General features: G+C 38.5%; 1 protein-coding gene across 2 annotated transcripts; it reads right to left on the bottom strand.

Moving 5' to 3' along the window:
- Positions 1 to 1,498: 1,498 nt before the first annotated feature.
- Positions 1,499 to 18,372, bottom strand: MRPL30 (mitochondrial ribosomal protein L30). Of its 2 annotated transcripts, none has more exons than XM_036874027.1 (6): positions 18,243 to 18,372; positions 13,510 to 13,587; positions 12,005 to 12,085; positions 2,110 to 2,256; positions 1,804 to 1,877; positions 1,499 to 1,725 (listed from the first exon to the last, which is right to left on the bottom strand). In XM_036874027.1, the coding sequence occupies exons 2-6, from the start codon at positions 13,558 to 13,560 to the stop codon at positions 1,593 to 1,595; spliced, it is 486 nt and encodes a 161-aa protein (XP_036729922.1). In that variant the 5' UTR covers positions 13,561 to 13,587; positions 18,243 to 18,372; the 3' UTR covers positions 1,499 to 1,592. The 2 variants fall into 2 exon arrangements, with proteins under 2 accessions (XP_036729922.1, XP_036729921.1); XM_036874026.1 differs by lacking the exon at positions 18,243 to 18,372 and adding an exon at positions 17,948 to 18,180.
- Between the last annotated feature and the right edge of the window lie 70 nt (positions 18,373 to 18,442).

The raw sequence follows: 18,442 nt of genomic DNA on the forward strand, positions 1-18,442 counted from the left end.
ACCTGGGAGAGCTTGGAAGCAGATACCTGCCCTGTCAAGGATCTGAGGAGAACCCAGCTTCGGCTGATGCTTTTTGTGAAGCCTTGTGAGACCCTAAGCAGATCAGCGAGCTAAGCTGTGCCAAGAGCCCTGACCCGGAGCAACGGCAGGGTGATGAGCACGTGTGGTTCTAAGCGGCTGAGACTGCGGTAATACGTTACGTGACAACAGAAAACAAACGCTCTAGCCTATGCTCATCTCCCCACAGGCTTTTCCTCTTCTGGGCAGTTTCATTTCTAAATATCCAACTCATCATTCAGATATTTTCCTCTAGTCATGAGCAGCAGAGGTTAAAATTACTTACCAAAACTTTATTAGACTCTTTGGGTAAAAATTAACCAATGGTCTTTTCTCCGTTTTAAACATTAATATTAGCCTAGTAAAAGAGGCAGCAAAACATTAGCAGGGGCTGCTTTTATCAATATTCATACAGCTGGCCTCAATCCAACTCCAGCAAGGACAGCTTCTGTTGAGGCATACAGGTGTCTCTCCAGTTAGACCCAGCCCTTCTGCTTTATATCCTCTCCAGGCCGTACATATACTGGATATTCAATAATTGGAATGGAATTGAAAGTGTGATTGCCTTGAAGCTTATTAATTAATGATATCTGGCTTCACTTCACACAGTACTTCTACTTGATGCCAAAACTCTATGACAGAACAGATGCTGGGACCACAAGCAGTGAGTATGCCAATGTCACTGCTGTCTGAGCCAAATTTTACGAGACAAGGAAAATAAAGGGCAACTAGAATTCTGAGTCCTCGGCATCATCTTTAGTTAGCTGCCACGGAATTTCCCAGCACTGAACCTCTCTTAACATTCTTACTTCTCCCCACCCCTCCAGGTATCTGAAATAGAATAAAAGGAAATAAAACAACTTTCCCTAAATTATTTTTCCCTTCTCTTTTTTCTTTTAAATAGCAACCTCAACTGTTGGCAGAGGTTTCTAGGAGTTCAAGGAACATCAATAAAGTTTAGGCCAAATGAGATTTATAATTAGAAAACAGATACTATTTTGGGTATTAAATTTAAGGATAAAATGAAGCCAAGTCCACATAACATATTTATAGACACCACAGCACAGAGCAGCCGGTCCACCTGCACCCAGTGTCTGGTGCTTCTGGCTGAATCTCTGTTCTCCAGGGGAACAGACTAAGCTCCTTTAGGGCAGGGACCACATTCTGGTCGGCTCTGGATTCTCCAACACATGCACACCCTCCACTCAAAGGGCCACTCATAGAATGTGTTGAATTCAATTAAACGAGAGAACAATTTTTAAAAAAAGTTAACGACGACTGCTAAGGTGACATCTGAACCCACATGTTCAAACACTGCTATTCTTACCCATTTTCCAGTGAAACTACTGGAGGGAAAGGGGACAGAATTAAACCAATTAATAGCACTAAAACCTCCAAGCCTACACTAAGGAAGAATCACACCATGTTTAGCCAGTGAAAATGACTAGAATTTAAAACATATTTTAATGAGAACACTTTCTCACCATCTTTAAATAGAAATGACTTGCACTTTTTACTCTGAAGCTGAGAGGCCATCAGGACTTATTCACTTCCTGGTCCGTGGGGTTCTGAAGCCACCCCACCACCAGCTCTCCAGTGCTCTTGAGGCATGTGTTGGACATGTCCTCCTCTGCTGGGAGACCTTGTGGCAGCTTCAGGGGCTTGATTCTGTGACATAAGAGAATGCTTTTAGAGTTATACTAGGTAACACGTTTTAACAAACTGCTGGAATAACAAACAACAAACCTTATCAAATGTTTAACCACTTTCAGTTTTGCATTCACCGAAGGGATATTCTTGTGAACTTGAGGAGTATGTGCCTACAAACAAAGGAAACAATGTCATGGATCAATTTCAAAAGCACAGATGGTCGCATGTTACAGGGAAAGGTTAAGCTGTAGGCTCATTCTGTCTAAACCAAACTTCCAAACATATTACATGAAATAATACATTTAAACAAAAGAAATATTAAACATACACCTTAAAGTTTTAAAAGTGGAAAATTTAAAGCAAATTTAAACAACACTAAAGATGACTAAAATAGTTACATACTTTTTGTAACCCAAGCATCTTTATTATATCTTTCTCCCAATATGGACGTCTTTTTGTACTTTTTATTCTGGTAACAATATGCAGTTTATGAGGTTGCTGTGGATCCCCACCATATTTTTCATGATCTTCAGGTGAAGGCTGGAAAACCTAGAAAGGAAGAATTATAAATGGTAAAATTTCAATTTACACAGCTTCTATGAACCTCCTTTATTTTTTTTTCCTTAAAAAAACTTCAAACAACTACATAATGATTTCATCCCTAATAGTTCTATAATCCTCACCCTCAAATTGAACATTTCTACCAGTCTGATTACTCAGATAGATGGAGTCTAAGAATTTCATACACTAAGAAAAATACCACACAGGCAAGGTTTTGTTTTGTTTTGCTTTTATTAAGAGAAAAGCAGGAGCAACCAGATGACACTGAAGAGTTCAAATGTCAAGAAAATATATTGCATTATATGAGCTGAGCCTTGGGCTGCATCCCCTCCCCCATTCAAGGAGGGGGACAAACAAAAACTTACAATGACAATAACACATGAGTATTAAAAAAGTATGTATTGGTTGCAACCCTGAATAAGGATATATGTATAACACTATTTGTAATACTGAAAATTTTAAAGACCACATCTATATTCCTCAAGAGAATAGCTAAATAAATTATGATGCATACATTCTAAATAAAACTAAAAATAATATAACTAAATAAGATATGATGCAAATAAATTATGATGAATCCTACTGGCTATAATGCTACCATTAAAACAAATAAGGTTTACTACCTTTGTAAGTACTAACATTGAAGGATGGTCATAATATATTCTTGAGCAAAAAAAACAAATTTCCACACCATTGTGTAACAGGATCTTGTATTTGTTTCATCTACACCATGATGAGTGTGTATATATGATGTATTCTGTAACTACTGATCCTAAGAATATGATCCTAACTTCTATTTTTTATTGTTTTTAACATCTTTATTGGAGTATAATTGCTTTACAATGGTGTGTTAGTTTCTGCTTTATAAGAAAGTGAATCAGCTATACATATACATATATCCCATCCCCGTATCTCCTCCCTCTTGCATTTCCCTCCCATCCTCCCTAACCCACCCCTCTAGGTGGTCACAAACCACCGAGCTGATCTCCCTGTGCTATGCAGCTGCTTCCCAGTAGCTATCTGTTTTACATTTGGTAGTGTATATATGTCCATGCCACTCACTTCATCTCAGCTTACCCTTCCCCCTCCCCAAGTCCTCAAGTCCATTCTCTATGTCTGCGTAGTTATTCCTGTCCTGCCCCTAGGTTCTTCAAAACCTTTTTTTTTTCAGATTCCATATATATGTGTTAGCATACGGTATTTGTTTTTCTCTTTCTGACTTACTTCACTCTGTATGACAGTCTCTAGGTCCATCCACCTCACTACAAATAACTCAATTTCATTTCTTTTTATGGCTGAGTAATATTCCATCGTATATATGTACCACATCTTTATCCATTCACGTATCGATGGACACTTAGGTTGCATCCATGTCCTGGCTATTGTAAATAGAGCTGCAAAGAACATTGTGGTACATGTCTCTTTTTGAATTATAGTTTTCTCAGGGTATATGCCCAGTAGTGGGATTGCTGGGTCATATGGTAGTTCTATTTTCAGTTTTTTAAGGAACCTCCATACTGTTCTCCATAGTGGCTGTATCAATTTACATTCCCACCAACAGCGCAAGACGGTTCCCTTTTCTCCACACCCTCTTCAGCATTTATTGTTTGTAGATTTTTAGATGATGGCCATTCTGACTGGTGTGAGGTGATACCTCATTGTAGTTTTGATTTGCATTTCTCTAATGATTAGTGATGTTGAGCAACCTTCCATGTGTTTGTTGCCAATCTGTATACCTTCTTTGGAGAAATGTCTACTTAGGTCTTCTGCCCATTTTTGGATTGGGTTGCTTGTTTTCTTGATATTGTGCTGCATGAGCTGCTTGTATATTTTGGAGATTATTCCTTTGTCAGCTGCTTCGTTTGCAAATATTTTCTCCCATTCCGAGGGTTGCCTTTTCATCTTGTTTATGTTTTCCTTTGCTGTGCAAAAGCTTTTAAATTTCATTAGGTCCCATTTATTTTTGTTTTTATGTCCATTTCTCTAGGAGCTGGGTCAAAAAGGATCTTGCTGTGATTTATGTCATAGAATGTTCTGCCTATGTTTTCCTCTAAGAGTTTTATAGTGTCTGGCCTTACATTTAGGCCTTTAATCCATTTTGAGTTTATTTTTCTGTATGGTGTTAGGGAGTGTTCTAATTTCATTCTTTTACATGTAGCTGTCCAGTTTTCCCAGCACCACTTACTGAAGAGGCTGTGTTATCTCCATTGTATACGCTTGCCTCCTTTTTCAAAAATAAGGTGACCATATGTGCGTGATTTTATCTCTGGGCTTTCTATCCTGTTCCATTGATCTGCATTTCTGTTTTTCTGCCAGTACCATATTGTCTTGATTACTGTAGCTTTGTAGTGTAGTCTGAGGCCCAGGAGCCTGATTCCTCCAGCTCCGTTTTTCTTTCTCAAGATTGCTTTGGCTATTCGGGGTCTTTGGTGTTTCCATACAAATTGTGAAATTTTTTGTCCTAGTTCTGTGAAAAATGCCATTGGTAATTTGATAGGGATTGCATTGAATCTGTAGATTGCATTGAGTAGAACAGTCATTTTCACAATGTTGATTCTTCCAATCCAAGAACATGGTATATCTCTCCATCTGTTTGTATCATCTTTAATTTCTTTCAACAGTGTCTTATGGTTTTCTGCGTACAAGTCTTTTGTCTCCTTAGGTAGGTTTATTCTTAGGTATTTTATTCTTTTTGTTGCAATGGTAAATGGGAGTGTTTCCTTAATTTCTCTTTCAGATTTTTCATCATTAGTGTACAGGAATGCCAGAAATTTCTGTGCATTAATTTTGTATCCTGCTACTCTACTAAATTCATTGATTAGCTCTAGTAGTTGTCTGGGAGCATCTTTAGGATTCTCTGTGTATAGTATCATGTCATCTGCAAACAGTGACAGCTTTACTTCTTCTTTTCCAATTTGGATTCCTTTTATTGCTTTTTCTTCTCTGATTGTTGTGGCTAAAACTTCCAAAACTATGTTGAATAATAGTGGTGAGAGTGGACAACCTTGTCTTGTTCCTGATCTTAGAGGAAACGGTTTCAGTTTTTCACCAATGAGAACGATGTTGGCTGTGGGCTTGTCATATATGGCCTTTATTATGTTGAGGTAAGTTCCCTCTATGCCTACTTTCTGGAGGGTTTTTATCATAAACGGGTGTTGAATTTTGTCAAAAGCTTTTTCTGCATCTATTGAGATGATCATATGGTTTTTATCCTTCAATTTGTTAATATGGTGTATCACACTGGTTGATTTGCGTATACTGAAGAACCCTTACATCCCTGGGATAAACCCCACTTGATCATGGTGTATGATCCTTTTAATGTGCTGTTGGATTCTGTTTGCTAGTATTTTGTTGAGGATTTTTGCGTCTATGTTCATCAGAGATACTGGCCTGTAGTTTTCTTTTTTGGGGACATCTTAGTCTGGTTTTGGTATCAGGGTGATGGTGGCCTCGTAGAATTTAGGAATGTTCCTCCCTCTGCTATATTTTGGAAGAGTTTGAGAAGGATAGGTGTTAGCTCTTCTCTAAATGTTTGATAGAATTCACCTGTGAAGCCATCCAGTCCTGGGCTTTTGTTTGTTGGAAGATTTTTAATCACAGTCTCAATTCAGTGCTTGTGATTGGTCCGTTTATATTTTCTATTTCTTCCTGGTTCAGTCTCGGAAGGTTGTACTTTTCTAAGAATTTGTCCATTTCTTCCAGGTTGTCCATTTTATTGGCATATAGTTGCTTGTAGTAATCTCTCATGATCCTTTGTATTTCTGCAGTGTCAGTTGTTACTTCTCCTTTTTCATTTCTAATTCTATTGATTTGAGTCTTTTCCCTTTTTTTCTTGATGAGTCTGGCTAATGGTTTATAAATTTTATCTTCTCAAAGAACCAGCTTTTAGTTTTATTGATCTTTGCTATTGTTTCCTTCATTTCTTTTTTATTTATTTCTTATCTGATCTTTATGATTTCTTTCCTTCTGCTAACTTTGGGGTTTTTTTGTTCTTCTTTCTCTAATTGCTTTAGGTGTAAGGTTAGGTTGTTTATTTGAGATGTTTCCTGTTTCTTGAGGTAGGATTGTATTGCTATAAAGTTCCCTCTTAGAACTGCTTTTGCTGCATCCCATAGGTTTTGGGTCGTGTTTTCATTATCATTTGTTTCTAGGTATTTTTTGATTTTCTCTTTAATTTCTTCAGTGATCTCTTGGTTATTAAGTAATGTATGGTATAGCCTCCATGTGTTTGTATTTTTTAGATTTTTTCTTGTAATTGATACCCAGTCTCATAGTTTTGTGGTCGGAAAAGATACTGATACAATTTAAATTTTCTTAAATTTACCAAGGCTTGATTTGTGACTCAAGATATGATCTATCCTGGAGAATGTTCCGAGCACTTGAGAAGAAAGTGTATTCTGTTGTTTTTGGATGGAATGTCCTATAAATATCAATTAAGTCCATCTTGTTTAATGTATCATTTAAAGCTTGTGTTTCCTTATTTATTTTCATTTTGGATCATCTGTCCATTGGTGAAAGTGGGGTGTTAAAGTCCCCTACTATGACTGTTTAACTGTCGACTTCCCCTTTTATTGCTGTTAGTATTTGCCTTATGTATTGAGGTGCTCCTATGTTGGGTGCATAAATATTTACAATTGTTATATCTTCTTCTTGGATTGATCTGTTGATCATTATGTAGTGTCCTTCTTTGTCTCTTATAATAGTCTTTATTTTAAAGTCTATTTTGTCTGATATGAGAATTGCTACTCCAGCTTTCTTTTGATTTCCATTTGCATGGAATATCTTTTTCCATCCCCTCACTTTCAGTCTGTATGTGTCCCTAGGTCTGAAGTGGGTCTCTTGTAGACAGCATATATACGGGTCTTGTTTTTGTATCCATTCAGCCAGTCTGTGTCTTTTGGTTGGAGCATTTAATCCATTTACATTTAAGGTAGTTATCGATATGTATGTTCCTATGACCATTTTCTTAATTGTTTTGGGTTTGTTATTGTAGGTCTTTTTCTTTTCTTGTGTTTCCTGCCTAGAGAAGTTCCTTTAGCATTTGTTGTGAAGCTGGTTTGGTGGTGCTGAATTCTCTTAGCTTTTGCTTGTCTGTAAAGGTTTTAATTTGTCCGTCGAATCTGAATGAGATCCTTGTTGGGTAGAATAATCTTGGTTGTAGGTTTTTCCCTTTCATCACTTTAAATATGTCCTGCTACTCCCTTCTGGCTTGCAGAGTTTCTGCTGAAAGATCAGCTGTTAACCTTATGGGGATTCCCTTGTATGTTAGTTGTTGTTTTTCCCTTGCTGCCTTTAATATTTTTTCTTTGTATTTAATTTTTGATAGCTTGATTAATATGTGTCTTGGAGTGTTTCTCCTTGGATTTATCCTGTATGGGACTCTTTGCCCTTCCTGGCCTTGATTGACTATTTCCTTTCCCATATTAGGGAAGTTTTCAACTATAATCTCTTCAAATATTTTCTCAGTCCCTTTCTCTTTCTCTTGTTCTTCTGGGACCCCTATAATTCGAATGTTGGTGAGTTTAATGTTGTCCCAGAGGTCTCTGAGACTGTCCTCATTTCTTTTCATTCTTTTTTCTTTATTCTGCTCTGCAGTAGTTATTTCCACTATTTTAACTTCCAGGTCACTTATCCGTTCTTCTGCCTCAGTTATTCTGCTATTGATTCCTTCTAGAGAATTTTAAATTTCATTTATTGTGTTGTTCATCATTGTTTGTTTGCTCTTTAGTTCTTCTAGGTCCTTGTTAAACGTTTCTTGTATTTTCTCTATTCTACTTCCAAGATTTTGGATCATCTTTACTATCATTACTCTGAATTCTTTTTCAGGCAGACTGCCTATTTCCTCTTCATTTGTTTGGTCTGGTGGGTTTTCACCTTGCTTCTTCATCTGCTGTGTGTTTCTCTGTCTTCTCGTTTTGCTTAACTTACTGTGTTTGGGGTCTCCTTTTCCCAGGCTGCAGGTTCGTAGTTCCCGTTGTTTTTGGTGTCTGCCTCCAGTGGCTAAGGTTGGTTCAGTGGGTTGTGTAGGCTTCCTGGTGGAGGGGACCGTTGCCTGTGTTCTGGTGGATGAGGCTGGATCTTGTCTTTCTGGTGGGCAGGACCATGTCTGGTGGTGTGTTTTGGGGTGTCTGTGACCTTATTATGATTTTAGGTAGCCTCTCCACTAATGGGTGGGGTTGTGTTCCTGTCTTGCTAGTTGTTTGGCGTAGGGTGTCCAGGACTGGAGCTTGCTGGTCGTTGAGTGGAGCTGGGTGTTAGGTTTGAGATGGAGATCTCTGGGAAAGCTTTCGCCATTTGATATTACGTGGAGCCAGGAGGTTTCTGGTGGACCCATGTCCTGAACTTGGCTCTCCCAACTCAGAGGTACAGGCCTGACACGTGGCCGGAGGATGAAGACCCTGTCAGCCACACAGCCAGTTACGTGGGGAGTTTCTTGCCTTTTGGGAAGTCTGAGGTCTTCTGCCAGCGTTCAGTAGGTGTTCTGTAGGAGTTGTTCCACATGTAGATGTATTTCTGATGTATTTGTGGGGAGGAAGGTGATCTCCACATCTTACTCCTCTGCCATCTTGAAGGTCTCTCCCTTAAATTCTAGATATGATTCTAACAATTATATATATATGTGTATGTGTGTATATATATATATATATATATATATTTATTTATTTATTTATTTATTTATTTATTTATTTATTTATCCTTATATGTATAAAGTTGTCAAAAACATTAGGTCAAGAGTCATACCTCTGGGGAATCAGACTGAGGAAGGCCAAAAAAAAAGACAGTACTTTAATCAAAAAGGATATTATTCAATCATTAACTTATCCACAGAGGGTTCACATTACATTGCTAAATGATGAAAGCAGCTGGAGAAGCGTTATAGCCAAGATGATGCACATCTTCAAAAATATTTAACAAAAAAGTAAAAGTATTTACTTTTAACAAAAAGTAAATATTTAGCAGAAAAGTATGCACATCTTCAAAAATATTTAACAGAAAAGTTAGCAGTATTTGCCTCCAGGTGGGTAGGATGAAGGGTATTTTTCTAGAGATTTTGATGGGGTAGGTGCGCCAAAGAAAAGGAGAGAAGAATTAAAGAAATGGTGTGAGAAGCATGAAATATTCAGGAAAAGTAAGTGGTTCTGTGTGACTAAGGTAGAAAAAAACAGGAAAAGCAATGCAGGGGGAAAGTTAAACTAAGCTTAACTATGCTGAGTCTTTAGAAATTTCCAGAATGGATATAAGGCTACTGGAGGTTTGAAGCAAAATGACATTTCAAAAATAGATTCAGAAAGAAAACTCTTTCAGATGAACTGGAGGTGGAGACTGATACAAGGAAACTCAGGATGCACTTAGAGCCATGGTTTAAGAGTCTGAATTACAGCAGCTGTAACAGAAAGGGACTGATGTGGGGACTTTAGGTAGTAAAATAGATGGATTTGTGGTGGGTGAGGGAGAAGATAGGGTTGATATTGACTCAGAGGTTTCTAGTCTGGGAAATCAGGTAGAGGATGGTAGCATTAACTGACATCACTAATACAGGACAAGCACCCTCTTTTAGTTTGGTTGGAGGACAACCTCATTTGTAAGACAATGAGTCTAATTTTGGATAACTTGAAATACCTACAGGTTATCTAAGCAGCAAGGTCTAGAAACTACAGGAGAATACAGGAGTAAGTTCAGAAGATAGGCAAAGGGCTGGAGATGCACATCACAGAGTCATTTCTATGAAGTTTAAAAGTTTTCATGCTCACTACAGCCAGCGATCAAAATCACTCCCCCCCACATTTTAAACAAATGCTAACATCAGTATCTATCATTTCTTCCAGAAGTTTACAGTCTAAGGAACATGAAAACATATAAGACAATGCAGTTGTGGACCATGACTTGAAAAAAAAGAGATTTCTGATAAAAGAACATCAAGCACATTAAAGGTATCTAAATAGTCAATGGTAATACTATTTTAGCTTTTAAAGAAATCAGTGGAGGGGCTTCCCTGGTGGCGCAGTGGTTGAGAATCTGCCTGCCAATGCAGGGTACACAGGTTCAAGCCGTGGGCTGGGAAGATCCCACATGCCGCGGAGCAACTAGGCCCGTGAGCCACAGCTGCTGAGCCTGCGCGTCTGGAGCCCCTGCTCCGCAACAAGAGAGGCCGCGACAGTGAAAGGCCCGCGCACCGCAATGAAGAGTGGCCCCCACTTGCCACAACTAGAGAAAGCCCTCGCACAGAAACGAAGACCCAACACAGCTAAAAATAAATAAATAAATAAATAAATAAATAATTTAAAAAAAAAAAAAAAAAGAAATCAGTGGAGAATGGTGGTTACCAGGGACTGGGGGGAGAAGGTATGAGGAGTTACTGTTTAATGAGTACAGAGTTCCAGTTTTGCAAGATGAAGCATTCTGGAGATGGTGGCTGTGATGGTCACACGACAATATGAATGTACTTAATACCACTGAACTGTACACTTAAAAATGGTTAAATTTTATGTTGCATGTATTTTACCACAGTACAAAAAAATTGGAGAAATCAAAACAAAACAGAAATCTATTGAGGGCTTAGTCAGTGTTTTCTAAAAGAATGACAGGTAGACACAAATCTAGCAGAGAAGAAGATCCAAATTAGCAATGGCTGATAGAGAAAGTGAAAACCAAGAGCCACACAGACAGTCTGAGCAGGAGGAAGAAACGCTGTTTTCTCAGGACAAGGGTGATATGAAAACACAAGATATCAAGGGAAAAAGCCATAAGCAGGAATAAACAGATTCTGAGACAAAAACCCAGTACTTAAAAGGTCAGTGGCACATCTTTATTTTTAATAATCATTTACATAAATCCTACTGTTTAATTTTTTTAAACTTTTTTTATTTTTAAAATTTTTATTGGAATACAGTTGATTTACAATGTTGTGTTAATATCAGGTGCACAGCAAAGTGAATCAGTTATACATATACGTATAGCCACCCCTTTTTTTAGATTCTTTTCCCATATAGGCCATTGTAGAGTATTAAGTAGAGTTCCCTGCATTATACAGTAGGTTCTTATTAGTTATCTATTTTATATACAGTAGTGTGTATATGTCAACCCCAATCTTCCAATTTATCCCTCCCACATAAATCCTACGTTTTAAACTCTACACTTCTACCTATACCCACAAATAATTTAACGTGAAAGTTTTCAATATTACAAAAATTGGTACCTTTCAAAACATAATGTAACAGGGAAGAGAGAATTCTGACTCCATGTTGGTTCTGTTTCTTTTACTTTAACCTTTGCTTTTCGTTGCTTTTGTTTGTTATAGCTGTAAGCATAGATAATGGCCTGCCACAAGGAACCCTGCCCCTCTGCCTGTTAAAGTAAAAGGCCTTTGTTCAGCTCACAGACAGACATTCTGACCCTGCCCACCTGTGAATGGCTGCAGAAAAGAAGAAATTAACACATCCCTTCCCCATGCAAGTCAAGGGAGGAGATTTTGTAAGATAAATGGCCTTTTTACTTTACTTCCTCACCTCCTCCCCGTCTGTTCTATAAAAGAAACTGGCATCCAGACCCCAATAAGATGGTTTTTGGGTACACTAGTCCACCATCTTCTCAGTCTGCTGGCTTTCCAAATAAGAGTCGCTATTCCTTGCCTCAACACCTCATCTCCCGATTTATTGGCCTGTCCTGCGGCAAGCAGAATGAGCTTGGACTCGGTAACAGTAACGTGTTTTTCAAAAACAGTAACGTTAAAACTTACTTTATCTGGAATTCTTGACTTCGTAAATTTGTGACGAATCCAATCTGTACAAACAAGGGGCTCCACACCTTTTGTCACCATCTAAAATATGCCATAAAACATTTGTTTTTTAGAACTCTATCTAGTGCAGAAATCATAACCTACCAATTTTTAGGTGACAAAATCTGTTCTCACCTAACCTGTAATTATTAAACATTTATCTCGGCCCCCTAGCTGAATGAATACATCTCATCTTACCACTAACATAAAGAAAAAGCACATTAAATATAAACTTCTAGACCAGCAGTTGGCAATATTTTTCTGTAAAGAACCAGACAGTAAATATTTCCAGCTCTGGGGCTACACAGTTTCTGCAGCCAAGTCTCAGCTCTGCCACAGCAGGGCAAAAGCAGTTGTTGACAATATGTAAACAAATCGGTGTGGCTACGTTCCAATAAAACTTTTACAAAAATAGGTGGTGGGCTGAATTTGGCTTGTAGGTTGTAGTTTGTCAGTGTGCTCTAGACAACATGCGATAATTCAGCTTCAGCAATACAGTGTAAAAGAAAGCCAAAATGAGTTTCCAGTTTTCTTTCTAGTCCCAAAAATGCCATCAACTCCTGTTTCCTGTCTCTTGTTCCCTTTCTACAATCTTCCAGTCGTGTTTCTCTCAGGCTGCCAAAGAAAAAGGATTCACTGCTAATCCTTCATACCAGGAAACTCCTCTGGGTGGGCAATAATCATTCCCTTCATGCCCTCCCTGTACTGCAGAGATGGTATAAACAATGGGAGAATAAGCAGGAGGGAATTGGGGGTTAGGGGAAGACTGGTGAAGGACGTGGGCTTTGACATACCAGGAACATTGGACCTCTAATCCTGCTCTGTACTTACCAGCTGTGACATATGAGATACTTATCCTCTCAGAGGGTCGGTTTCCCCGGCTATACGAAGGAAATAATACTTACCACCCAGGATTAATCTGAGGTTAAGGTAAGTGGTAAAGCACCTGGCATTATTATTATCTAAAGGCAGCAGCAGGTCCTATCTAGACTCTGGACCTCATGAATAGATTAGGCTGCAACACTGAAATTTCTAGAAGAAAGACTGGAAGGAAATACATGAAAGTACAAACATTAATGGTCTCTGGGAAATTGTTTCTCTTCTTTCTGCTTTTCTACACTTTTCTAATTTTCTATTACTAAAAATGGACTCTTCATAACTGAAGGAAAAAAAAAATCTAAAACTTTCAAAAGATTAAGGTGGGCCATGGGGAATCAACATTAGCCATTTTTTACCAGCATTTTCTCCAGGAAAAGGTCTTTTGTGATTTCAGATCTTTAGGGATAAAACAGCAGATAAACCACAAAAAAAATTAACCCTCAACATTAAAAAAAAAAAAAAATATATATATATATATAGAAACTTAAAATTTTAACTTGCCTGTATGTTTTGTTAATTAGAAAAGAGAGAAAAAGTTCTTAAGGAATAGGAAAAAAAAAAGATAATTCTTGACAAGAAATACTTACTTGTAGTCTGCCTGGGGGCCTCTGAACTATTGAGCGCAAAATCCCTGCCATGAGTGTGGTGACTGTTCTCCTTAGGGGCTGTGAGAAGTAGAAAACAGATCTGTGGGTCAGGTATGTCTTAGAAATGGATAGCTCAAACTGAAAAACTGGATGAAGTTTAACAGCAAAATCTTGATTGTTTTAATACACTAAGGACAAGAATTAAGTTATAATAGATGTTTCATTGAGAGTTCAAGAAAACCATAGGAAGTAGTTATACATTAACCATATCCCATTTTCACCAAAGAGTTAAATTACACCCTAGGCTGATTCAACAAAACTAGGCAATGGAGGTTACTATCATTTAAAAAATCTTCAACAGCGAAGGCAGATATAAAGAATGCTTTGCTATAGAATCAAAAAAAAAAAAAATTAAAGAGCTGGAAGGGACTGAAGAAATCCAAACTCCTAATTAGAACTGACAACCCTCTTACTTACTTTATTTATGAGGAAAATGAATCCCAGAGAGTTCAGTCATTTACCGAAGGGCATCCAGCTTTCAAGAGAGTATATGGTCTGGAACCCAAACCTCCTAATACCTAGTCCAGCACATTTTCACTAAATCATAACACCTTTCTGTTAAATAAAGCAGAATGTTCTTTTTTGCTTATTTATATTTTTAAACTATTCTTAACGAACATGCATGGCATTTATAAACTAAAAGTCATATTTATTTAGACACAAAACAATTATAGCCTACTATACTGACTTAAACTGAATGCAGAAAGATTAAGTTCATGAACTACATGTATATTTTGGATAGGTTACTTAATTTGTATGTTTCAATTTTTTCCCCCAAAGAACAGAAAGAAAACAATACCTATCTTGCAAATGAATTACTCTGAAAACACCTGAAACAGTACTTGGCACATAGAAGCCCTCAATAAATGGTAGTTTTTACTATTATAATATCATTGAATTATTACAAAGCTATAATAAGAATACCCTAACATGCCAAAATAGGGCAAGTGTTGTATTTCAGTGTCCACCAGATTCTGGCTCACTCAAGCTCTGCAGGTCTTTCCTGTGGTGTGGACAAAGCAATGAAGCTACTGGAATCAATGCAAGATGTCCCATTAGAAGGGCCTGACTTCAGAAAAAGTCTCAGCAACCGAACCAGTCTCTCAAAACTAATTACGTATCAGTTTTCGAAGAGTTAACTACTATATCCTTAGTGCCCTGAAAGCAAGAATTTTGTCTTGTTCATCTTCTACTCTCAGCATCTGGCACACCATCTGATGGACAGTAGGCACCCAGTGTTTGTTGATGAATGTCTGAATCAGTTAATGGGTTAGATCCATGGTCCACTCAACTCAGAATTCAGAAGTACATCAGAATTTCATACTGCCATTCGGACTTCAGACCTCAAACATTACAATACAGCAGAGCAATTTCTAGTTCAAATCATCCAGTTTGCTTGGCTGGTTGTTTAGATCCTTTGTATCAAGGCTTCTTTAGAAGAGATGCTTAATCCTCCGTCCCTCCAATCAAATAGACAATGCTAAATTATTTTCTCTACCATACTCATTCCTCCCAAGTCAAGCGTTATGTACTAACCCAACTTATTTAGCTTCACTCTTTGTTAAATCTTTCTCTTATCATTTAGATTTCAACAGGAGCCTCCTAACTGGCCTTCCTGCTTCAATTCTAACTTCCCCAAGGTCTTTTCTCCACAGCAGCAATCATCTCATTAAGTCCGAAATCAGATAATGTCAACTCCTCTGCTCAAAACCTTCCAATGAGCCAGGTTTCTCATTATCAGAGTAGGAGGTTACACACAAGTCAGAGAGGAAGGTTACAGTGATCCATGTGATCCAATGACAGAGGATTAGTGTTGGAACTCATGTTTAGCTTAATATAGATATGATGGATATAGAAATAATTCTAGATACATATACACACATGGGTTAGCTCTGTTAGCTGAGAGGACCTAAAGGCAATGGCATCCCAGTAGCGATGTGCATGCCCAGTGCCCAGATCTTAGTTTCTAATAGCATTCTCTAAAAAAAAGAACTAGGACTCCTTGGAGAAATGGCTGATTATAGGGCTGTAGCAGGGAATATATAATGATGAGTCTGGAGCACCTAGTGCTAGAAAGGAACTACTCAAAAAATCAAAATGATGGGGGTATGTCAAAGGGACCAGAAGCCAACTGAAAGAGCTCCCAGTGGCTACAGATGAAATAATATGAGCAACAAAATAAGTAACAAAGTATTGGCTTATAATCCAAAACATAAACTAACCATGAGTCCATACTGATATAAACAGATGAATAAATTAATTAATGAGAGAGAAGAAACAAATCTCCCTTACAGAAGAATTTCAAATAATTTATGTAGATACTCCCCTCTCAAAGAGGTGGAGTAAAGCTATCAACCCTGAGGCATGGGCTACGCTTAAACACTTGGTACCAGAGTATAGTATAGAAAGGTGGGAAAATACAGTTACATTAGAGGAACTTAACAAGCACTATGTCATCGAGGTGATCAAGATTAACATCAATTGTGATAAAAGTAAAGTTGATAGCATGTATCCTTGATATGATGGAATGAGAATGGCACTTCACCTCTATGTCTTCCTTCCAAAAACCCCTAACACTTCTCTAACAGAAAAACATCAGACAAACTCCAATTGAAGGACATTGTACAAAATACTTGACCAGTACCTCCTCAAATACCTGACTGCCTCGAAACTGTCAAAGTCATCAAAACCAAGGCAAGTCATAGTCAAAGTGTCATAGTCAAGAGGAGCATTTGACAACTAAACATAATGTGGTATCTTGGATGGGATTCTGAAACAGTAAAAGGACATCAGGTAAAAACTAAGAAAATCTGAATGAAGTATGACCTTTAGTTGATAACGTATCAATACTGGCTCATCAATTACAACGAATGTACCATACTAATGTAAGATGTCAGTAAAAGGGGAAACTGGTGTGGGGGTATGTAGGAACTCCATACTATTTTCATAACGTTTCCATAAATCTAGTTACTCCAAAATTAAAAGTTTACTTATTACAAGACTAAAAAGCTCCAATGCCTCTCCATTTCAATCAGAGCAACAGCCAGTCCTAAAGCCCCGCCTTGAGGACTTCACCTCCATACTCTTGCTCAATTGCTACACACACTGGCCCCGTTGCAGGTCCTGGAGCTTGCCAGGCAGGCATACTCCCTTGCCTGGCTGTTCCCTCTCCTGGAATGCCCCTGATATCCACATAGTTAACTCCCTTACGTCCTTCAATTTCTGGCCTAAATCTCATGTTCTCAATGAGTTCTACCCTGATTCCATTATTTAACATTTTGACGCACACTACAATTGTCAGCACTCCCAATCTCTCTTACTCTCCTTGATTTTCTTTCCATAGCATTTAACGTCTTCTAACATAATTTAATTTTTTGTTAGGTTTGTGGTTTATTGTCTGTTCCCACCCAACAGCATGTTAGTTCCACAAGCAAAGATTTTAAAATTTTCTTTTGTTTTAGGTTTGCTCTGTCTATTCACAGATGTATCCCAAGCATCTACCTAAAGCAGCACTGCCATGTAAAAGCCACTCAATTAATTTTTGCTGAATCAATGAAGTGTCATTTACATACTTCAGAATGTGTGACAGTCAAAAGTTGTAAGTTTCAATAAAGGTTATTCTTAATAATTAGGCACATAACTCTTGGACCTTGAAGCAATTATACTGTCTTTCACTGTACAATTTTCTCTTGCAAAGACACAAAAGCAGGAAAATAAATGCACCATATGAGAAGTACGATCCCATTTCCATTAATTAAAAAAAAAAGTGTCTGTGAATGTGTGTGTAAACAGAGAAAAACTCTGGAAGGCTATCACAGAAACGTTAGCATACCCAGGGAGAGGAGGGTTGGCTACCAGGGCTATTTCCGCCTCTCCCCGACGTCCCACACCCCCGTAATGTCTGATAGGTTTGTTGTTGCTCTTTTACAATGACCATGCGTGTAACTGTTCTTTATAAAAAACTAATTCATTTTCTAAAGAGACATAATGGTAAATGGGGGGGGCACTACTGAAAATGCAGAACATAGGATTTCCCTTTCAATAAATCGACATCTCTGAAGGCAAGAAATATCTCTTTGAACTCCTAATGCCTTCTAGGCAGGCGTCCGAAGTGCCTCTTGGAATAAACAAAACTAAACAAAAAACCGCGGAACAAGCAGCTCTGGGTAGGTGGCGATCAAAACGCGGTTGCAAAATCACGGCTTTTAGTAAAACGGTAAATATTTTAACTGCCAACTTCAGAAGATTTACGTTCTAAAATGCGGCAATTTTTAAATTAGGCAATTTTGTATCTCCATCAACAATTCAAGTTAGGCTGACCCCAGTGGAAAGCCGAAGTTATGCATAAAGCAGAAGCACAGAAAATGCTAAAACATACTTGAATTTCCTTTCCCGCCAGACTGCCCAGCCGAGGCGGCTCTGCCCTCAAGCTCCAAGAGGCGGGGCTCCACATGCCGCGTCCCGGGATTCCACAAACTGGGAAATGGGATCCAGCCGGCCAGTGGCTTTTCGGGAGCCCAAGGGACAGTACCTGGACGCAGGCCCATTCAGGTTACTGTGACCCGTAAACACAGAATCGAATGGAGAAAATCAATCCGCATCTGCATAGGGTTCCCAGATATATGTACTCCTGGCAAAAATGCACTACTTTCGGCCACTCATTCCCCACTCACCGGCAATTTCCTAAATGCCTTTCAGCCTGAAGCTCACCACTCGGGGGAACCGGAGCAGAGAAAGGACCCAGAGTGCCACACTCAAACCCGGCCGTCACAGTGCACACACCCTGGCATTTTAGTTCCGGCCGAGTCCCTCCCACTCAGGCACCATAAAAAGAGAGCGCAGGCGCATTGGAGCCACGTGACCGCTCCCGGGA

The sequence above is a fragment of the Balaenoptera musculus genome, chromosome 13 (assembly GCF_009873245.2).
Source record: "Balaenoptera musculus isolate JJ_BM4_2016_0621 chromosome 13, mBalMus1.pri.v3, whole genome shotgun sequence".
Lineage (NCBI taxonomy): Eukaryota > Metazoa > Chordata > Mammalia > Artiodactyla > Balaenopteridae > Balaenoptera > Balaenoptera musculus.